The sequence below is a fragment of the Pinus tabuliformis genome, chromosome 8, assembly GCF_031772625.1.
Source record: "Pinus tabuliformis cultivar Carrire ecotype Pingquan chromosome 8, CPIR1, whole genome shotgun sequence".
Taxonomy (NCBI): Eukaryota; Viridiplantae; Streptophyta; class Pinopsida; order Pinales; family Pinaceae; genus Pinus; species Pinus tabuliformis.
Genome location: NC_142294.1, coordinates 106,963,607 through 106,988,124, shown reverse-complemented (window position 1 = coordinate 106,988,124; position 24,518 = coordinate 106,963,607). Strand labels below are relative to the sequence as shown.

The 24,518-nt window shown below is 39.1% G+C and overlaps 1 protein-coding gene across 1 annotated transcript; it reads left to right on the top strand.

Annotated features, from left to right (window-relative positions):
- Positions 1–273: 273 nt before the first annotated feature.
- On the top strand, positions 274–1,319 carry LOC149234357 (plasma membrane ATPase 1-like). The gene is made up of 4 exons (XM_089368250.1): positions 274–369; positions 519–698; positions 884–1,003; positions 1,116–1,319. The coding sequence occupies exons 1-4, from the start codon at positions 274–276 to the stop codon at positions 1,317–1,319; spliced, it is 600 nt and encodes a 199-aa protein (XP_089224376.1).
- The last annotated feature ends 23,199 nt before the right edge of the window (positions 1,320–24,518 follow it).

The window sequence follows — 24,518 nt, the reverse complement described above, 5'->3', positions numbered from 1 at the left end:
TTTCATAGAGGAAAACAATGCTAGCAATGTTGCTGCAGCACTGATGACTTGGCTCGCTCCAAAGAGCAAGGTCTGTTCACTATCTTTTGTATCAGTGGCAGCCCCAATATTTTCAGTTTTCTATCCCGGTTTTTGAGGGGAGGCATGGAATTGGATGTTCAGAATCCTCTTAACATCATGGCTACTGCAGTTTTAAATTCTTTGGTCAATGACTTAAGACTTTGAACGTAACAAGTTTTCAGAGATGGACAATGGAATGAAGAACATGCAGCAATGCTTGTTCTTGGTGACATAATCAGCATCAAACTTAGAGATATTGTTCATGCGGATGCACATTTTCTTGAAGCAGATCCTTTAAAGATTGATCAGGTCTTAATCCAATCCTTTTCTTTACTTCTTATTTCTGATTACAAGTGCTCGAATTTTCGGTATGCTTTTATATCGTTTCTGGGATTAACTTCAACATTTGGTAGTTTTCCTGAACCACGCTTTATGACAATATTTTTGAATGTGTGTAGTCTGCCCTCAGTGGTCAGTCATTACTAGTAACAAAGGGTCCTGGCAATGGGATTTATTCTGGCTCTGCTTGCAAACAGCGTGAACTTGAACATGTTGTCATTGCTACTGGGATCCATACCTTTTTTGGTAAACCAGCACATATTGTCAATAGTACAAACCAAGTTGCCCACTTCCAAAAGGTTGGTATTTATTCTGGACTTCTGATTCTTCTTTTTGTCCTTTCTCTTATTTCATAAATACATAATTTTTTCCGATACTGCAGTTGTACCAAATTGGCTAGTTAGGGTTCGTGGTAATATTCGATGATGCAGTACTGTTAGCTTCCTTCCAACAACTATCAATTACTAATTGTTGTCATGAATAGGTTTTCACAAAAGGATATGACAAGGATGCTGTTATATTGATAGTTGCAAGAGCATCCAGAACAGAGAATCAAGATGCCATTGATGCAGCAATTGTTGGGATGCTTACAGATCCTAAGGAGGCAAGTATTTTTTTTATGTCATCATACTAAATTTTAGTCAATAAGCAGGCCTATGCTGATTTTACTGATTTGTATCTTTTGTTGTGCCTTTTAACATCCATGCATCTAAAAGACACAGCCAACCATTCCAGACCTCCATTTTCTTCCTTTCAATCCAACTGACAAGAGGACAGCTCTCACTTATATTGACAATGAAGGGAAAATGCATCGAGTTAGTAAACATGCTCCAGAGCAGGTATTGTTCTTTGGATCAATTATTTTTATCTTTCACACAGAAGCAATGAATAATATAAATTTTCACAGGAATGCTGAATAATATTCTTCTTTTTATAAAAAAAATCAATGAATTAGGGAGATAGATTTAACCCGAAGGTCAGTGTTTGGCTCTTGCAGTTGTGGGTGTCTCCCACTAGAGATTTGTAGATAACATTATACATAAAACTACTAAGATTCATAGTACGTAGCTCTCTATTTCAGGTGAACGTGCAATGTTTGCATTACTCAACCATTAGATATCAGTTCCAGTCTTATTTGTGTTTTTGGCCTAAACAACATAAATTCTCAACTGGGACGCATGGAAATCTATTGGAATGCATACTTGCTCACCAGGATATCCAAGTCCTATGCAATAAAAACGGGAACTAATGCTTTGTGAATGACCTGGTAGAGTTTATAAGAATAATTTCATTTATGAAAGATGAAGACCTGTAATTTCTAACCCTATGATGCCCAAAGGTGTCAGTGGAGCAGAGTCATTTTGGATACTAGCTTATCCCCACCCTGAACTCCTAACCTTGTATTCTATGGCGATTTATACCTCCGGAGGTACAGAACCCTTTCCTCTATGCTGTCCTTGGCACATCCTAATGAAGCGGTTCCATATTCCCACTCGTGGAAGCTGCATTGTCTGTTACAGATCGCCTGATCGATCTCTCTTTCGACATTCCCTAACTGCTCGTTGGTATTTCTTTCCACACCAGCAAGTTTTTTTTTGTCTTTTCCACCAAATTCATTAAACAGACCTTGTCTTCTGCATTTAGGGTCCTATCAAGAAACTACCTTTGGAGTTCTTCGGCAAGGGGACTTAAAGGTTTTTATGAAACCCGTGCCTACAATTTCTAGTTGGCTGTTTGCATTTTCTTGCACCATTTTGCCCATTTGTTCTATACTAAGACAATGGCAATGACATGGTGGTCGAAACCGACATTTACGGAAATTTCCATAAAACCCATGCAGGTAAGAGAAACCCTCAGTATTTAACCAGAATGCCATTAACTTATAATGCTCAAATAACCATGGACTCTTGAGGGAAACGAACAGACAATACTGTGACAAACATCAACGCCACTGGAAAACGCCAATCGACAGAGGAACAAACATCTAAACAATACAGTAGCCGAACTTAACAAAGCGACACCAGACAGTCGAGGCATACAAGCCGGACCTGGAACAACAGAACCGCAACCAAACGTTTGCTATACAGTTAACCCAACAACAACAGAACCGCAACCAAACGTTTGCTATACAGTTAACCGCATTCTGTTTTCACCGCAGACAATACAACAAATACAAAGGAAAAATCGCAGAGACTGCAGAGCTAAACAACCAAGTAACAATAATAACCCAAAGGGCGCAAACAGGGTAAAACCCAAGCCGAGTAACTTTCCAGCATTTCGAGGAGGGACAGTTGTCCGCCAATAAGACCACCACAGTACATGCCGTCCTCAGCACTCTGGAATATTTTGAGCCAATGTTCGTATTAGATCTCGTTAAAAAGCATTACCTAGTTAGCGTGAATCTGAAGTTTGATGACACATACAGATCTGTAACCAGTAATAGGATTGCATGTGATAAAGTACCTTTGAACAGCTTGATCTTATTTTGAAATTTTGTTATCTAATTAGCAGCGCTGCTGTAGTGACTTCTGAAATCATGCACACAACAGCTGCCAATATTACAATATTACCAGGAGAAGACCTTTCTCGGTCTGCTTTCGAAACTGATCAATTGGTTCAGGTATATACAATACTCAGTTTCTAATAAATTGTTTTTGCAAATTAAAAGAGATCTCGTCAAGATTGGAAAACTGCAACAAGTCATGTTACACATCTGTTTTACTCTTATACAGCTTTAGTCAATCAAATACTGTTTTTAATGTTAAACAAGCTTTTGACACATTGTACATGATATAAGGATTGCACAAGAAGCTTTAGTTCACATAACTCCTTAAGATGTTTTGTCTCAAATATGTCCTCTCTTCAATTTACAATGTTATCATTTTATTCTAACTAGCTGTTTGTTATGCAAATTACAAAATGCAGGAACATGCTGACCTTCACGAATGAAAAAGTAATATGAATATGTTTCTTCATATTATGCTCTTACTGCAATACAAGTATTATGACTTTGTAACCTCACAGTTTTGATGTCTCCTTCTGCATTGTCATGTTCAGCTAGTTAGCATGACTCTGAAGTTTGACCACAGGTACAGTTTTGTAACCAGTAATAGAATTGCATATGATAAAGTACCTTTCAGCAGCTTGATCTTATTTTGAAATTCTGTTGTCTAATTGGCAGGGCTGCTGCACTGACTTCTGATATGAGGCACACAACAACTGCCAATATTAGAATATTACAAAGAGAAGACCTTCCTCGGTGTGCTTTCGAATCTGATCAGTTGATTCAGGTATATACAATACTCACTTCCTAATAAATTGTTTTTGCAAATCAAAAGAGATCTCGTCAACATTGCAAAGCAATGCGAAACCCGCAATAAGACCCCAAAACCTTTCCACCCCAAAACTTTGGTTCGACTTAGCTTATAATCACTTGCTTATAACAATGTGTTAAATGGCTAGTGATTGAAGCTCAATTGTTGATACCTTGCTATGAAGATCCTTTATTGATCAATCCCATTCATGATCAAGCTATCCGACTATGCAGTCTTCACCAGCCCCATGGTCATCAAAGGTCAGCTTTGTTTAAACATTTTTATTTAGTTCAAGTGCATCCATTTTGTATGCAGTTCTTGATTTCTCTCCAACATTTTCCAACATTTGCCAACAATTCCTCTACTGTCCCTCTGTTACTACTTTTTCATTTTGATTTCTTAGAATAAAAGCAGATTCCTTGGTGCAATTAAATTTCTATTTAAGAAAATTAAGCATAAATCTGTCTGCAAACACCAACCCCTGTAGTACTAACTATATGCTTTGTTTCAAAATTCAGTAAAATCGCGATATAAACAGTATTGGCAATTTCTCTGAGTTTGAGGAGCCAATTCTTCGTCAAGGGAGTTCTGCCAGATTTCGAAGGTACACAAGATTTGCAAAACTTTGTCAATTGCTGCTATCATGGGGGGTTTTGCTGATCACCATTTCTGTACTAATTTCCCTGGCATTGTATATCACCTTTGGCATTGTCGCAGCAGCTCATCAGCTTATCACAAAAACTACAGTTCAAGTTGTAATATCTGAACGCACAGCAAGTCGCAGCCATTCTAGGAAAGTCTCGAAATGCTGTTGTTAAAATTCAGCAGCTAAGCTCGTATAAAGAAGCATAAATTTCTGCAAATTCCATGGGATCCCCTTCAACTGAAACTTTTGAAACATGGAGACTTGGAATGAAGTATTGTCATTGCTGACAAAATGACATTGTACTGACAGAATGACAAAATGTTACAGCACAAAATTTGAGTGCCATTTCTTTGACTTGACATAAATGTATTTTGATAAACATGAATTGCATTATATTTTGAATTTGGATTCTACTGCCACTGCTTACGCTCCAAAACCAATGTTCTCTATGTAAAAAATATATATTTTTATATATATTCAATATATCATTACACAATGTATTAGCTTATCATTTTAAATTATAAATTATATTTTTTAATTCGATTACTATGATATTGCAGAAAGCAAGAGTATAGAACACCAAAAGATAATGGATTTTTCTTGGAGATCATGATCAATTTACATTTCAACTCGTAAAGTTTAAATGTTTTTTTAATTTTAATTTGTTTATTTTATAAAATAAACTTATCAAAATTATTTTATTATTGTACTTAGATGCTATATTTACTAACCCAAAACTATAAAAGAGGCCAAAAGTCATGTCCTTTTGCATCACAACAAATCATTAATTAAATGCAACAAATTACTAATTACAAATTAGATCAATTTACATTTCAAATCGTAAAGTTTAAATGTTTTTTTAATTTTAATTTGTTTATTTTAATTTTTAATTTATAAAATAAACTTATCAAAATTATTTTATTATTGTACTTAGATGCTATATTTACTAATCCAAAACTATAAAAGAGGCCAAAAGTCATGTCCTTTTGCATCACAACAAATCATTAATTAAATGCGACAAATTACTAATTACAAATTAGATGGATTTCAAGTCGTAAAGTTTAAATGTTTTTTTTTTTTAATTTTAATTTGTTTATTTTAATTTTTAATTTATAAAATAAACTTATCAAAATTATTTTATTATTGTACTTAGATGCTATATTTACTAATCCAAAACTATAAAAGAGGCCAAAAGTCATGTCCTTTTGCATCACAACAAATCATTAATTAAATGCAACAAATTACTAATTACAAATTAGATGGATTTCAAGTCGTAAAGTTTAAATGTTTTTTTTTTTAATTTTAATTTGTTTATTTTAATTTTTAATTTATAAAATAAACTTATCAAAATTATTTTATTATTGTACTTAGATGCTATATTTACTAACCCAAAACTATAAAAAAGGCCAAAAGTCATGTCCTTTTGCATCACAACAAATTATTAATTAAATGCAACAAATTACTAATTACAAATTAGATGCATTTCAACTCATAAAATTTAAATGTTTGTTTAATTTTAATTTGTTTATTTTAATTTTTAATTTATAAAATAAACTTATCAAAATTATTTTATTATTGTACTTAAATGCTATATTTACTAACACAAAACTATAAAAAAGGCCAAAAGTCATGTCCTTTTGCATCATAACAAATTATTAATTAAGTGCAACAAATTACGTCCTTTTCTTTGCTAATTGGTAGTAGGACAAATTTAAAGTTCACACTAAAGTTATGATAAACAATATTTTTAAATAAATAAATCTTTTGTTCTTTTGACCATGGAATAATTCCTCAATCATTGAGATTAACCTGAATCGTATCATTTATGTCCAAATATGTTACTAGATATGTAATCTTTCAATCATGGCTTCAAGACTCCATAACTATAATTTTTAAATGCTTAAGTTCTTCTTTGACCTTCGAGAATAATCTATGTAAATATTCAACACTCTCCACCACGAATTTAATTAACAAATTTATATTCATAATAATGTTTATTTGCTCATTACCATTTCTATGTTTTGTGCACCATGATTATTAAAATACATAACTTGCTTTAACACCTTCCTATTATTTTATTATATTTTAATTTTATTATATTTTAAAGTCATGGTTATAAAATTTTTATTATTATTTAATTTTATTATATTTTAATTATTAATCTAAGCATTTTTTAAATCATGAGACATAGGAAAATTATATCTAAAACTAATCTTATTTTAAGAAATACAAACTCAACATTATAACAAGATATATGGCAAGTGTCTTTTGAAAATTAATTTTAATCATAATAAGAAAATATAGGACCAATGTCTTTTAAAAATTACTTTATAATTGAAAAAAATAAAACAAGTGATAAGCTAATTTTACTTTATACTTTTAAAACATATTTTAAATATATATGTTAATGTATTAAGATACAAATTAAATTATTATTTTAAATAAATGGATAGATTTGTAATATGAAACAAAAAATTTGACATATAATAAAATTGTAACAAGCATTTATCAATTCAATGACATTTCTGACAATTCTTACTTAACAAAGCAAAGTTCATTATATTTCACTCTTCGCATAAAGTCAAAAAGTTCATTCAACAATTCGCCATCCAATTCATTAAATCTTAATACAAGTACGCATGTGTACAACACACTACTGATAGAAACCAGCTCTCATGATAACGCAAATTAAATCTCATAATAATAACTCACCAAACTGTTCTGTTAACGAGCAGAGACTAGCGCCACAACAGTGGCTCCTTGTTTGTTATTGTTGATTGCATACTCTTGAGAAAGCTATCGCTGAAGATTTCATGCCCACTGATTTGGTGTGGATGATACAATTTGCAATCTCCCCATCTATGAACTGTATTCCCTGCAAAAAAAGCCTATGTATCATAATATCTCTGAAATTACAGGTTGCTCGAAAATCCTTGCGTGCGTTGGATCACCCCTTTAACACGATTACTTAAAAATTCGGAGGTTCGGGGTTGGAAGATCCGGGATGCTACTCTTCTTGTGGCCTAGATGTGTTTTGACCGGATCACTTTTTAAATAACACCTTGTATTCGGGTATCTGGATGTATTGAGGCCAAGGTTCACACTTCGACAAGCCTGAATCTAATTTGTCGGATACAATTTCATTCCACATGTTGGCCACTGGATTATTAAATTGGAGCCACAAACTCTTATCCACTCCCTTTTTCATGGGCCTATCCTAGATATGTTACAATAACTCTTAGTTTAAAGAGGTCACAATTTTTCCAAAAAAACAATAGGAATTCCGGTAAGATTTTGAAAAAATCTAGTGGGAATTTTTGAAAATCTAGGTTACAATTTTGAAGCTTCAGGATTTTGCCTGTCCCTAGGGTTCTTAATAGTGCTGAATCCATTTCTGCCATAAGAAAAACAATTTAAACACTCCCACATAAATTTTTTTTTGGCCAAATACCAACAAATTGTTTTCGGGATGAAATTGTAACCTCAATAAACAACAAAAGGTAACTTTGATTCGGATGATCTACGATCTAGGGGTCGCTTCTGAAATCACCTTCAAATAAGGTCGGATTGATACAAGGCCGGATGGATTTTGATCAACCAAAATAACGAAAATCTATCACAGACTTTTCCTAACTCTTCTTATTGATGGCAATTGTGAGGGGTTCATCTCTGTTAATTAACATACCTTCGAAACTAGTACGATCTATATTCAAGAGACTCATTTTCAGTATGCATCGTTGAATACAATAATTTAGAACTATGATCGGTCCATTTAATGAAGAGAGCAAAAATCACCACACAATTTTGATACGTAGTACACAAATAAATATATAACTTGGATGGTTATATTAAAGGTAGATTACAGAGTTGGGCAATACATACAATCTTCCTCTTGGCTTATTCTCTCCTTTCGTCTCTCTCATAAACTCACATTTTTTTTCTTTTTAACAGACTTCCATTACCTGAAAAATAGATTCTCGTAACTAAGCTTTAACAAATTCAATTTATTACTAATAGCTCCATTTTTTTGCTAAGTCTTTGCTTCTTTTTAACAACTAAATGACACTCAACATAACTCCCTAACAATATAGATTCATTCTAGATTACATTTAGGAAAATATTACAAAATATATAAAATTTAAGAAGACCAACTTCTTTTAGTAAATGGGGTTGACCTAAGGAGGTCTAAATGATTTAACTCGGACATGCTCCTGCATATCTTGGGGAATAAAATAATTGTTCATAAGATCCTAAACACTTATGCCAAAATTGGAAATATCTATAGTTGTCATCCAACTGACATCTCCGACTAGTTGGTTATTAACCAAACAATGAAAATATTATTTACTTCTATCTCTCTTGGTTACTCTTTTCTCCAGCACTGCTTTAATCTCTTTTTGAACTACTCTTCACAATTGTTTCGTCCATTTGCTAGTTTGATGTTTATCACCTATTGATCCAAAATTCATGATTTGATTTGCATTAATTACAAGTGTGAATTAGCTTTATGATCGAATGGAAATTTTGAACTAAAGAAATAAATAGCAAAAAATAGCAAAATAATAAAAATTTAGGTTGCTAACCAAGTTCACCCAGTATGGGCTACGTCTTTGGGCCAACTTCCAATGAGCGACCACTCTATTATGTGATGCAAAAGTGATGTTTACATTCACTAGGTTTCCACCTGCAACAAAACTCGTCCTCTAGCTTACTACAAAGGTTGTGGTATCCAGAAAACCAATATCCTGTTCTTGGACAACCAAAATCAGGGCCCCAAAACCTCATTTCTTCAAAATACATAAGAGTATCAACAACATAAAAGTACTCTAGTTCACTAACCTTCCAAAACAATTCTATGTGGTGCATTGGCAAAAACATTTGGATTATATGGTGGCAGTCTCAAGTTCAAACCCACGAACTATTGTGATATTTCAGAGCGCTATTAAAACAAACTTCAAATACAATAGACCTCATTTCCCAAGCAACGCATACCATTTGTCGTAGCGGTTAAAGCATTGTATTGGTGGTACAGAGGTTGTGGGGTCAAGCTCATAGACTGTCCATTTTTGGGCAACTAATAACCACTAAATTTTAAATAAAACCAATGTTGGTTGGACTCCAATGGTTAACCTATGGTGCAATGATAACATGTTTGATTTGTTGAGCAAAGGTTGTGGGGTCAAGCTCGCAGACACCCATTTTTGACAATATACAACCATTCAAACTTTAAATAGATGTTTGCCTTCCGTCATTACAACGAAAATTCGGTGGCATAACAATAAATGGTTGAACTGGATCCAATGAGGTCAAATGTTTGAACCACTTTGTTGACCTTTTTATTACCCACTATTAGAACCTTCTTGGCCAAATGGAGGTTTCCACGTGGTGGCTTTTGATCGGCCCACATTACTACACAATGAAACTACCATGTCACTGCTTAGTCAACTTGCCACATCCACATCATTGCTCAGTCATCCTGCCACATCAACACCACATCAATCTCTTTCCACGTCAATGGTGCCACGAGTCACACTATGATTGGTTCACCTGTCATGCCAAGTGTTGGTGTCCAGGTATGAACGATTTATTCACCCTATTTCGACATTAATTTATCAATCCGTGTGCATATCCTTTCAAGGCAATGCGCAAGGTATATGCAGGAGCAAAGCACAATCCATTCCGACCAAGGGTTCGCAGTTAAGATTCAAAGCATGGCTGTAAAATTAAATTAACTATAGATTCCCGAAATAATCATAAACAATAAAGAACTATAACAACAAGTATAAACTAGGAAATAACACACACACACAAAGACGCAACACCTGATCAGAAGAGCGAACCCAGCTCTCTGATCAGGGCTGCGTTAGTCACGAAGAAGATTGGAACAACAAAACAGGTGATACTTTATTAATCTGTAATAGGTGATTACAATATCGATGGGAGAACCCCCATTTACAGGAACAATCTCTCTTTTATACACAGCACGGGAGAATAACATGTCTCCCTGAAACAAGGTAACCGCATATGCAGAAATATACATCAGTTGGAACGACACCAACACCAGATAACCGAGATAGCAAAAAGGCCCAAGAATAGTTTCAGGGGATCGTGACTCCAGCGGCGCCACCTCCTTAGGACTGGCCATTGCTAGATTTGTTGCGAAATGCTGAAGTGAGGGTTCCTGTTCTCCAAGCTGCGGTCAAACATTCAATTTAGTGCTGCGAATAGATAAGACTCCGTGAATTTACTTCATTAATTAAAATATTCCAATCGGACAAGTCAGGGGTATTTACCTTATAAGTTTAGCATGGCAACATGGGTAAATAAGTACAAAAAGGGTTAAAAAGGATGATGAAAATGGACAGAAAGATAGCCAGATTTGGTGCCCAACATCTCCCCCCAACTAGTCTTCTGCATGTCCTCATGCAGTCCGCCGCCTCTGCAGGTCTGGATTCTGCAGACTGTAAGTTTCATGAAGCTGGGCGAGATCATATTCGAAGGCCATCTCTGTTCCTGGAACTTTAAACCCATCCGAAAGGAGAACTTCCTTCCACCAATCTGTTGGAACATCATACGCTGGAGTGTAAATTTCCGCAGGCAACCAAATAATAGGAAACTGAAACCAGATCCCCATCCACTGGACCCCACATGTTTGAACACATGCCACATATCTGGGTACTCTGGTGAGCACTCGTGCAAAATTTGGTGCCCCAAAAGGTTCCTTGTTCCGGACAGCTGTAGGTGACGTCATCCACCTCTTTTGATAGCAGTCAAGGGCCTCATTTTGAAAAGTAGTTAATTGTTTGACACAAAGATCAAGGCACCATCTTTGTGTCCTCAACATCTTATCTCTGTTCCCCTTGATTCCCAAAAAGGTGTTGTGCTTAGTGAACATTATGATTGACCTCTCATGTTCTCCTCTTACTATAAATGGCTTTGTAACTTCATTGGATTCAAAAGTGTTAAAAGTGTTCTGCCAATGGATCTGATTGAAAGCGTAAGAGGTGAGGGCTCTTAAATGAATGTCCCCTACATACGGAACCAGGTTGAAATCTCTATCCAAACGCAGTAGATACCCATGCAGGTAAAACTCACACATCAAGTGTTGAGTTGGCACGTCATGATTCCTCATTATTCAGAGGAATTGTACACCATCTTCTATCTCATAACTAATCTCGTTTTTTATGCTTTCCATGCAGAATAAAAGAAAATGTTCGTGCAAGAATAGAGAATAACAAGAAGCAGGGGGACGACATGCCATCACCTCTTGCACCAGATTGAACATCTGCTCTTTATTGGCCTTTAGTTCTGCCACTTGATTTTCCAGCTGCTCCATCTTGAGCTGCTGCTTTGCGTGCCTTAACCTCATAATATCTATGCGCTCCACATATCCAAAGATGGTTGTGGAGGCTCTTTCCTGAGTTCTCCTGATCTCATTTTTATACTGGGCCGCAGTATATTTCCAAGTCTGTACCTCGACCGTTAAGGCATACTCTAGTCTTCAAACAATCTTTCAACCGAGTCTGTTTGAGTGGTAGCCGAGGTTGTGACTATCTGGTCCACTTGAGTTCTTGCTTCGACCCCTACGACCTTGGACTTCTTAGCTATCCGCTTGTATTTCTTTATCCGGTTCTGCATTTTGTGCACCTGCTTTCTCAATTTCTTGACTTCCATTATGAGCCGCATTGTCTCCTTAAACTGCAGCTGATATCTTTGTTTGACTGGAGTCTTCACTGTTCGCACAACTCTACCCATTCCTGCTTCACCTGTACTTCCTCTATTTCAGAAACTGGAGGTAAATCCTCCGGGACAGCTTCCGCTGTGTCGACTGTCGGGCTTTCCTCCACTGCATGCTTTTCTTCCATTATTTCACCCTTCACTCCCTTCTCGCCTGGTTTCTCCATTAGCTCAATCATCGGGACCACTTCGCTTGGTCCCTCCTCCTCGCCAACGACTATTTCTTCTTCATGCGTGCTTTCCGTGACCGGCGATGCTCTGGCGAGATGTTCTCCTCTTAGGCTTCGAAGTGCCTATCCCCTGAGTAACAACCACCCCGCACGGTTGTGGCCTCTGTGCTAAATTCGAAGCCATAGGAATGGCGAAATTTTCTTCTTCTTTCCTTCGAGGGGAACGAGTTACCCTCGCTCTTGGAATAGAGGAGAAGAAGGAGAACTGGAACGAATCCTCAACGTTTGGTCCCGAAGTCGACGCTAGTTCTTGTGGGTCAGTGTCGACCTCACACCCTAGTTCTCCCGGTGCTTCCACCACGGGTCCCTTGGTTTCCTCAGCTCCGGGCCCTTCTTTTCCTTGTTCCTCTTCTTCCATGGGTTCTTTGGTCAGAGTGGTCACGACTTCTTCTTCAATCGGATTATCCTCCTCCATCAGCTCCATGGTGGCAGGAGATCCTTGTGGGGTACCCTCGATCACAATATCGACCAAATCGTCCACTCTTGCCTGTTGTGGGTCTGCCTCCATGGTCATCATGCCACCAACTTGCTTTACTAGTTCCACAGGTGGTGCTGGTTCTTGTGGGACAACCTCGACTGTGGTACTAGTAGGCATCTCTGTGTCAACCTCCGTATCTTCCATTGACCCCACAGTTTCGGCTTGCTCTTGGGGAGCTGTCTCTTCTTCAAGTTCTTCAGTGTCCATCTCCATCTCTTTTGGCTCCTCCTGGTCAACATACTCGTCATCTTCTGCATCTTCCTCCATGGCTTTAGGTTCATCTGCCCTCGCAGCCAACAATGGCTGCTATTTCTTCCTCTGTGGAATCCCGAAACAATTCCCACGGAATCAGGATCCATCTGATGGCATTCATTACTAACATCTGAACCAACCCATGGTGAGTGATGACCGTTAATACCTGTCGCGATCCCTGAGCCGAATGTGCCATTAAGTGAAGGCTCCTTAATAGAAAATAGGGCACATTCATTGAAAAAGCCTCTGCCTATGGAAATCGCAGGTGAGCTAGTATGCGGAGATGGTATTTGAAGATGGTGGAGTATCTTCCTTCGCAAGTCATATATTTTATGACAAACTCTGTGAATCCTCTCCATGGATGTGGCAGCGAAGTTCTGTCATATCCCCGACCTTTCTGTGTGATACTTTCTTCTGGTTGTAGAAAGGCCTCAGGGAACTCTAGAAGAGTAGTCCTCCTCAAAAACCATCGCTACCCGACTTGAGGGAGCCCATTGACTTCCGCGATGGTTTCCTCTGTTATAGGGATCTCAATTCCGCAGACCTGAGAGCCTCCTTCTCCCAAGTTCAATGCAAATTCCACTGTGATTTCTTCATTCGACCCTCTCAGCCTGTCGAAATAAACATCCCAGCCTGCATTCTCAAACACTTGCCACACCTCCCGATTACTCCGAGCTCTCGTTGTATCCTCAGGTTCATGTCGCACAGATCAGCCACCCATTGCTGTAGAGGTGGAATCAGCGCGACGACTGCAGTTGGCTGGCAGGGGAGAGTGATAGGGCTCCAAACCGTTGGCAACTGAAATAACGTCATGGCCGCTTTTGGGGACAACGGATGAAACAGTACTGGTACGCTCGAAAATGATGACAGATTATGGTGGTACTGTTAGATATTTCAAGAATTTAATGCAGCGTGTTGGAAGGGTGACTGATATGACTCTGCGCGTATGAATACACATCCCAACACATAAAGATATGATTACATAGTGCCGAAATCATTAGATTCTCTTAGGTGAGAATCGTGTGTCATGAACACTTTTTCGAGGTACGCCGTCATTTATTATGACGATTCCCCCCCAACTTAATGACAACTGTCCTCAGCACGTTTTAATGTCCTTTTTGGAATATTTAATTAAATCCATGAAATCGACGGAGACATACCTGCGGACCTACCTTATGGTGGAGTAGCAACAAAAATATATGATGGAGTAACAACGCAGCAAGTAACAGCAACAATGAGTAACAACAACAGTGAGTAACATCATAACGAGTAACAACATAATGAGTAACAACATAGCGAGTAACGACAACGAGTAACAACAACAGTGAGTAACAACAACAACAAGTAACGACAGTTATGGAGTAATGACAATTAGAAAGTAATGACACCGGTAGAGTAACAACAACGATGGAGTAACAACAGTTACGGAGTAATGGCACCGACGGAATAACGATGACATCGGAGTAACGATAGTTGTGGAGTAACGACATTGGCGGAGTAACAATAGTTGCAGAGTAATGGCATCGACGGAGTAACAGCAGTTGTGGAGTAACAACATCGGCAGTGTAACGACAGTTGTGGAGTAACAACAACTACGGAGTAACAACACTTTAGTGACACCACTAGGGAAATAACAACAACATCTTAATAGCAGCATTGGTGGAGTAACAACACCGAGTGTTACCTTTCTCCTAGCCATATGTCTTTGTTCAAAACACAAACAAATAAGTAATAAACACACACACACACACACACACACACACACACACACACACACACACACACACATATATTAGCGTGAGAGTGTCCTCTATTCCAATAACCATTAGGTCAGATGAATCAGAAAGGTGTTTGACAAAGGCATCTTTAGAGGCTGGACGGTGGTATAGTTTTAGACGGTGCCCATTTACTAAGAACGAGGTCTGATTCTCATCTATTGTAATTAGTCTGATTGTTCCATTGTCGAACACTGTGTCTACTTGGTATGGTCCCATCCAACGAGTGCGAAGCTTGCCTTTGAAATCCTTAAATCAGGAGTCATATAGTAATGCCCAATCTCCCACATGAAACACCTTCGTTTTGATAAATTTATCGTGCCATTTCATTCTCTGTTGTTGAACAACAGAAGTCTTTTGGACAACCATTGATCTAATCTCGTCTAACTCATTCAACTGTTCCAGTCGGTGTTTCTGTGCCTCTGATAAATCTAGGACTACTTCTAGAGCTGTTCTGAGTGTACTGATTTCAAATTCTACTAGAAACAAGGGGGATTTCCCATAGACTAATTCGAATGGAGAAAACCCAGTTGTGTTCCGCCATGTTGTTCTGTATGCCCATAAAGCTTCTAGAAGTTTCTATGCCTAGTCTCGGCGATGGCTTGCTATTGTCTTTGTCAAGATATTTTCCAATACCTTGTTTGCGCTCTCTACTTGCCCATTCGCCTGTGGGTGATAGGGAGTTGTCACTCTATGTTTGACCCCATATTTTTGCATCAACTTTCCTATCATATGATATGTGCACTGTGATCTTCCATCTGATACAATTTCCCTTGGAGTATCATACTGAGCAAAAATTTCTTCAAAAAGAAACTCTGCCACTACTTGCTTTGTTGCTCTCGTGACCGCTCTGGCTTCCACCCATTTAGTTACATAATCGGTGCAGACCAGGATGTAAGCTTTCTGATGGAAATGTGGGTTAAAGGGTCCAACAAAGTCGATGGCCCATTTATCAAATGGTTCAAGGACTATCTGGGGTTGAAGAGGCATTTCATCTGCTTTCCCAGGTTGTCCCATCCGCTGACAACTATCACACCTTCGAACATAATCTTGAGCATCACGAAAGATGGAGGGCCAGTAATATCACATTTGTAGAACTTTGTGACCCGTTCTTTTATCTGCAAAATGTCCTCCATAGGGTCCATCATGTGCAGCCTTTAAGATCTCATAAATATCATCCTTTGCCACACAACGCCGAATCTGTTGGTCAACCCCTGTCTGGAAGAGATATCCTGCCATCCATGAATATCGGGTACTCTGGTGAATGATGTTCCTGTGCTCCTTATATGACAGATGACGAGGCACCTTTCCTATAGCAAGATAGTTAGCAATATCTGCATACCACAGAGTGTTAGCAGAAACTGCAAAAAGACGCTCATTTAGAAAATTATCCTCAATTGGTGTGTCTTTACCATCAAGTTCTATCCTAGATAAGAAATCTGCAACCACATTGTCCTTCCTTGGTTTATCTACTATAGTAATATCAAATTCCTGTAGTAGCAATAGCCATCTTGTAATGCAACCAGGGGTAACAGGTTTGTTTATTAAATACCTGATCACTGCATGATCAGTGTGCACAAAAGTAGGATACCCAGTAATGTAGTGCCGGAATTTGTTGATGGCATGAATGACAACAAGGAATTCTTTCTCAGTTATTGTGTAGTTTAATTTGGCAAGAGCCAAATTCTTACTAACATAGTAGACTGCGTAGGGTACTTTATCCTCTTGCTATCCCAACACTGCACTAATTGCTGTTTGAGGAACATCCGTATGAATGTGGAAAGGTAATGCCCAGTCTGGACCTCTAAGGATTGGAGCACAACAGACCAATTCTTTGTAGAGGCTGCATCACAGTCACTTGACCACACAAATTCTGAATCTTTTGTTAGTAATTGAAACAATGGGTGTGCTACTTTTGCAAAATTTTCTATGAAACGCCTGTAATAACCAACACAACCAATAAAACTGCGTACCTGTGTGGGTGTTGGAAAGTGCAGAATTACCTTTATTTTCGCTGGGTCCATTTTGATTCCTTCAGCTGAGAGAAAATGCCCCAGAACGATTCTTTCTTCCATCATCATATGGCATTTCACTATACTAAGAGAGACACACACTTGTATACATTTTTCAAGAACTTTTTCTAAAATTTTCAGCCCTTCCAAAAATGAGTCCCCATAAGGAGTAAATTCGTCCACATAAATTTCAACACTGTCATCTATCAAGTCAGAGAAGATCCCCAGAATTTCCCTCTAGAACGTTGCAGGAGCATTACACAGGCCAAAAGGAAGGACCCGGTATGCAAATGTTCCCCAGGGGCATGTGAAAGTGGTCTTATCCTAATCCTCAGGAGCTATCTGGATCTGGTTATATCCACTAAACCCGTCTAGAAAAGAGAAAAACTTCTTACCAGCCAATGTGTCCAAAACCTGATCAATAAATGGTAAAGGAAAATGATCCTTCTGCATTGCCTTATTTAACTCTCGATAATCTACATAGATCCACCATTTACCATTTTTCTTGGGGACCATTACTAATGGTGAGACCCATTGGCTATCGGAGATAGGGTAGATGAAACCCACATCCAGTAGTTTCTGAAGCTCCTATTTCACAACATTTTTCAATGCATGGTTCTGTTGTGCTCTACAACAACCCCCCATTTCATATCATTTTTATTTATAAATATTAACATATGAAATAGGTCCCTTTAAAGAATAATTGGTATCAATACTTTTATTGTTCAAAAAAGGCCCAATAATCAAATGAACTCATTTTATAAACCCCTTTTGAATAAACCATTTAAGGAAGTAAGGCAAATCTTTGTCATTGCGATAAAGCGATCGCAAGATCGCATATCGTAATGACATAAGGAATATAAATAAACGGCATATTGATTTCCGCCGATGCGATATCGCAATCGGCGATCGGCAATACTTCATGCACATTTTAAAAGCGCCCCATGCCATTAGTCCCAATGCGATGCGAAATCGGCGATCGGATATCGGCGGTAATCTTTACTTAAGTCTTAATATGCTCAAAGCTTTTCCCCCGATGCGATGATATCGCAATTGGCGATCGACAATATCTAATGCACATCATTAAGGCGCACAGGTCATACCCCCGATGCGATCCGATATCGCTATCGACGATCGACGATACATTATATGTGCACTTTATAATCCTCATCCTCCCGACGTGATGCGATAAAGCGCAGTTTTCAATAAAAAGCCGTTAAGTGATGGGATATCACAATTCATTCATATTTAAAGCTTGATCGGTTAAGCAGTCATTTACCTGCACTCAACCGCCAAAACGCCCACTGCACGCTTAAGTGAATCATTCAGCCGAATAACGATATAATGGGCATTTAAAGGATGACAGGTTTTAAACGGCCAATCAATGAGATCATAATTCTTAAAATCTTTCCATGGATTGTGCCTGCGCCCATTTTTAAAGGCTAATCCCTTATTACGCACCTATGCATATGTTCTCTTCACTTGCAAGTTTTCATTGCTATCTCTGTATTACGCACATTTGCCTCTCTGTGCAGAATCCATCCGAAAGAGAAAACTCAAACAAAATGGGGAGGAAATCCAAGAAGACCGCAGGCGCTTCTGCTACACCAGTTGCAGGGCAAGCTGCCGTAGACAAGAAGAAGGGCTTAATTTCCGATACTACATGCACGGGTCTCACTAGAGTCACTTGGCAAGGCACTTACAATTTGATTGAAGCCGAACAACCAGAAAAGACAGTAATAGAAGCTACTGCGGATCCTACTCGGAAGTTTGATTGTACTCTCAAAGATTTAGCCGACTCTTTCCTTCACAGAATAGCGGCCAGGGAGCAAATTCTCCCATACACAGATGTAGTGCGGTGGGCGATTCAAGAAATCCCAATTTTGGACAGAACTTTCAACACTAGAGATGGGAGAATCTTCGGATCGTTCAGGCCGGATGATCTAAGACAAATGTATCATTTGCCCGAGCCGGAGAAGATATATAATAAAGCATTCCTGGAGAAGTTTGCAAGCGAAAATGAAGTTGAATCCGAACCCATCTGGGATTGGAGACAAAATCCAGCCAAACACAAGCACGAATCTTCGGGTAAGTACTCGGTCGACTCTCTGGCTTCTCCTTATTGCTATGCGAGAATAATGATGTGTAGATTATGGGGATTGCATGACTCTGCTAATTTTACCATAGAGATGGTTCCTCTAATGGAGGCAGCTGTAAACGGTATAATTATGGATTGGGCCACCATCCTTTCTCACAAATTAGCACAAGCTGTGCGTGACTTTAGACATCAGACTATAGTCACAGAAAGGAAAATTCCCCCATTTTATTACAGTGCATATATCTTAGATACACTATGTTTCAATTCTGAATTCCCCGTGCTCGGCTGGAGGTGGACGCCACAAGATCCCACGGCCATCCACATATACCATCAGAAACTATGGAAGTCCTCTTACAAGCACCATCTGTACCAAGTCTGCAATGGCTTTATGGTGCCTATTCACTATTCTATTTTTGACAAACCCATTCCCAAGATTTCCTATCAAGCTTCGTTTGATATAACAGCGGTAGCAAGTTGGTTTGGGGAGGAGAGATTTACCTACATAAGAGTTTTCGGTAGCCAAGCCGACCCACATGTTCTCCCTTTGTATATACCAGATAAGTTGCTAGCAAGAGAAATCGCCTATCAGATAATGGCTGAGAGTGTTACACAAACTCTGAAGAAAGAAAAGAAGAGAGGCTGGCCCTCTTTTCCCTTCAGGTGTGGTGTCTATACTCTGCATGATCTCAAACATGCAGAAAAGGAAGCCACAAAGCTTCAATCTTTGACTCTGGCGACTATCCCAAACAAGCCATATGATCCAAGTAAAGTTGCCTACAATGCGCTAGAACAGGCCAAATTAACAAAATTTGAGCACAAAGAAGATTGGTTTGACGACCTATTTGTTGCAGCTGAAACAATAGGTCAAGCTAAAGAACTTTCTCGAGTGAAATATAGTGATGAAGGGCTGACTGAGTTCAATAAGCTTAGAGAACAAAGGTTGCAAACTCTGCCTATAAATTTACTAGCAACAACCCCGGCAACATCATCAAGCGGGCCTGTTCGGCAACAATCAAAGGAACCTCCGGTGGTAACAAAGGATCATAAAAAGGAACAGGAGGAAAGGCAGAGAAAAGAAAAAGAAGAACAACAGAAGAGAGCGCAAGAGGAACAACAGAGAAAAGAGCAAGAGGAAAGGCAAAAGAAAGAACAAGAGGAACAGCTGAAAAAAGAGCAGGAAAAAGAACGGGAGGAGTCCCAAGCCGAAAAGGAGAAACAAACCACCACCGATATCAATGTAGACACTACCATAGACCCCAAACTATTCCAGGAATGGCAGCAGTTTCATTCCATCATCAGTGGATTGGAATGTTCAAAAGATGGGGACACTTCCAAGACAAATGACACACAGGACATCACTTCACCTCAGGTTCTAAGTGGAACCAGCGGCCCACCCATTTCTAAAGATGTTGAGATAATTCCAAAGGACCCCTCTGATCAAATCATTCTCCAGGTAGAAGATATTCCTCCCCTGGATGTTTTCTACAGCCCGAGGCATAGAGCAGTTGTAAAGCGATCAAGGAAAAGACGAAGGACTGATCAACCTTCTATCTTTCCAGAGCAAACAGTCACAGGTAATGTACTATGGAAGGAGGAATTGGACCCCTCCGATGACCTAACAAAGCTGTCACAGTATGCAGGAGCCTATTCGGCGGCAACAATCGACAAGGCATCGGAGGTAAGTCTTCTACTGAAGACTAAGGACCAAGAAATTTTTGCACTACAGGCAGAATTGGCCGAGACAAAGCAGAAGGCAGCGCAAGCAGAGGAGCAGTTGTTGGCACAACAACAAATGAATGATCAATTAACCCAGCAATTGCAGGAAGAAAGGCAAAGGATTGACCAAAATGCAATCTAGAAACAAAAGGAATTATCGGAGGCATTGGCACAATTGAGAGCAGCAAATGAGCAAATGATGAAAACGAAAGATGAGCAAATCACTCAATTATCATCGCAGCTGGAAATAATCAAGGGCGCTTCACAGGTGGATGAGTTCAGAAAGGAAGCATCACTAATAAACAATGCATTGATATCACAAATTAGGCTCCTTTGTCAACAACTCACTGAGGCAGAGCCATTGTGTGAGTTAACTACATCCATTAATCAGCAGGTAGAGAAGGCCAGGAATGAGTTAGACCAGGCCGAAGATATCATAAGTGGATATCTTGACTGGCAAGATTCTGATCAAGGGAGAGAAGCAAATTTGCCCAAGATTTCAGAAACATATAAAGACATACTTTTCACAGAATGGCACACTCAGGTGATGAAAGCAGAAAGGGCAGCTTCAAGGTGTAAATCAACCTCCAGCAACCTAGTTGATCTGGTTAACAACACTCTCTACTTAGCGAATATGATCTCCCAATGTACGCTAGGAAAGATAACAACAACAAACATGTTGGAGCAAATGTGTTATCTTGACTTGGAGGAAAAGGGTAGATTAATCGCTGGAGTTAACAGTTTGACTTTCGATGCATATTGGCTTTTCCTGATTAAGCCGCACACACAGAGAGCCGCCCTTAAGTGTTTAACAGATGCAATCGGGTGTATAATTCCCGACATTCAGGATGCCACCTATGCTGCCCAGCTCAGTTCGCGTCTCCACAAACCGCCTGAAGTAGAGCCAATGCTTGCGACAAGTCAGCTCAGGTTTAAAGGCAAGCAGCCTACCTGATGAATCATACCGCCGATTGCCAGATCGCTCTGGGAAATAGGATCATAAGTTATTGATGCCAATTATGTAGGATTTCTGTTTATTAGATATTTAGATTAGTTTAGTATTTATAGACCCTTTCGTTGTTTTGGAAAGGGTCGTAAAGTTTTGTAACAGACTTAATAGACTGAAGTTTGCACTATTGTGCTTCAGTCAATATTGTTTTATGAAACTGGGCCAATTGTTCTTAATTTAACAAGGAAGCTTCTTTATGCAATTGTGCACTATTGTCTTTGTTGAGGATGTTTTCGCGTTGAAGGAAGAACTACAAATAGCGATTGATATTTGGGAGTGTTAAAGCGACTCATATGGTATTTCTATCTATGTCTGAATTCATTCCTGCTATGTGAATTGTTATTTGATTATTTTTGCTATTGTTGATTATATGCATGCGCTGTAACAACAGATCTTTATTCATTCCACTATTGGATGTTTTACGATGTGCCTTTCCTTTCAATCATGCATGTGACAATGATATAAATGATAAAGTGTGGTAATTTTGTTTTAATCGCTGTGTTTAACTATTTAGGCACAACAATCTTGAATGAATTAATATCTATGCCTTAAAGATGGAGTCATCTATATGCCTGTCTTTAGACGCAGACCATCAAACGCTACGCTTTAAAGCTCAATAAGTCCCCGGGATAGATCATAGTTTTTATATTCTTGCTGATAGTTTTAGTTATTCGCTCGTCGCTAGCGTAGTTTATAATCATCCATCTATCCCATTTATCTACTTCTGGGAAACTGGTCCCATTATCCCCAGTCGGAGCCACTATTCCAAACGGAAAAGGAGCTGTACTAAGGTCCGGACCGGGTGGTTATCCCCGATGTTGTTGCAGCGATTTTCGAGGCATCAACAGGTTCATTCTTCTTTGAGGTTGTCTTACAGGATGACAATATTCCTTGATATATATGTGATGGGTACATAAGTTGGCAGGAATCCCCTTCATATCTGAATAATCCTAGGCGAAGGCTTCTTTACGCTTCCGAAGGACATCTACAAGTTGCTTCTTCTGGGATCCAACTTTACTTGAACGCTTTCATGAGGTGCATCAACAGGTGACTCCTCTAATCCTTTTGCTGTTTCCATAGTTTCCTGAGTCTCACAGCTTAGGATAGATTCTATGATTTGCTGGTTTGGCTTTGAAACATAGCAAGGATCATCCATGAAGGAAGTGATTACATCATCTTCCGATTCCATTTTCAATTGAAAGGCCTGTCCAATAGTGAGGTCTGGTCTCACATCTTCAATTTCCGTTTCGACCTTTATCCTAGATACAACTTTCTTGCCACCTGATGGTTTTATGGGTGAATTTGGTTTTGTAGGTGGATATAGCACTAAATTCTTAGTGTTATGCCCATTAGAAATAACCATATTTCTTGAATGACACCCAATGTAAGCATCTGCAGTAGTCAGCCATGGTCTTCCCAAAATCAAATGATGGCCGCCCACTAAAAATCTATGGGGTAGTGCCATGAGTCCACTGAAATTGTTACATCTTCCAGCTTCCCTACCAGTTTGATTGTAGATTGGTCTGCCAATTCCAATACTGTAGGTGTGTGCTTCAAATTGCGAAGACCTAGCACATGCATAGTTTCCGTGGTGATGACATTGATGGCAGCACCCAGGTCTACCAGCACATTTGGAATCTCTACCCCATTAATCTACACTATCAAAATCGGGTTCCCTGGATCTCCATATTTCACCGGCATTGATTTTCCCATCATGAAGTCCGATAATTTTCCCATAACATGTATAGTGAGGGGGTCTTTAGTTTTCTTTGCAGGTTTCTTTGAACAATATTCCCTAAGAGTCTTTGCATATATTGGCACGTCCTTCATAGCTTGCAACAAGGGAATTTTAACAAATAAATTTTGCAATTCTCCTAATAAATCAAATTCAGCTTGAGGGCTTGGTTTACTCATAATTAGTCTCTCTGGGTAAGGTGGTTCAGATTGATGTTGTTTAACAGGAGGCGCCTGGTTTCTATCAGTTTGTTTTGGCTCTTTACTAATTGGTTCTGCCTCCTTACCTTCACTATCAAGTTGTTCAATGATAACTGGAGGAGGCTGGGCATTAACTGTCCGTCCTGATCGCAGATTCATTTCATACAACTCTGCAGTGGAGATACTATATGAAGGCATGTTAAGAACATCAACTTGATGAGCTCCCTTATTGTTAAGGTTAGGGTTGGGTTACATTGGAAGCTGAAGATGGGCAGGCTGATTACCAAGAGGCACATTGGAGGGCAGTTGGAGTTGCTGCTGTGGCATCTGCTGAGGAAACTGTCCAAGAGAGGGTCCTTGCCAAGTTGGAGCCCATGAAGAGCTTGTACTGGCTTGAGGGTTCCACTGCTGCCAAGGTGGGAACTAGTATTACGGCCACATAGGGGGATAAGGCATGGTATAAAGATTCATGTTACAATTATTAAAACATTGAGATGGATTTGGGTACACACCTTGATTTCCCATTGGTGATCGAGGCTGCCATGGCTTCCTAGTCCCATGAGGTATAGTTGCTCCGTGTCCTCCCTCATTCCTTGAAATACTGCTTTCAGGCCTGGCAAGGAGGGGCATGAGCTTGTTGCATTGTTGAGCTCACAGATCGCACATTCCTCTATGGAGTTTAGTGGACATTCCCTTTCCGGGTGCTTCTTTCTGCATTTCGGGCAAAATATTGCCATGGTCCTGTCCAGTTCCAGCTGCTTTTGTTTTACATGCAAAGTGTCCATTTGTGCCGACAGGGTACTGAGGATATCTGTCCTTAAGTTGTCTAGCAATTTCTACTTTTGTAACAGCCCCGCCAGACCCCTTTGATGAGCGGATCCCTAGCCTGTTTCTTGCAAGCCCCATAGAGCACTAAA

Coding starts and splice junctions, on each gene's coding strand:
- LOC149234357 (XM_089368250.1), top strand. CDS start 274: ATGCTTGTTCTTGGTGACATAATCAGCATCAAACTTAGAGATATTGTT. Junction 699..883: donor AAGTTGCCCACTTCCAAAAG/GTTGGTATTTAT, acceptor TGTCATGAATAG/GTTTTCACAAAAGGATATGA. Junction 1,004..1,115: donor TGCTTACAGATCCTAAGGAG/GCAAGTATTTTT, acceptor TGCATCTAAAAG/ACACAGCCAACCATTCCAGA.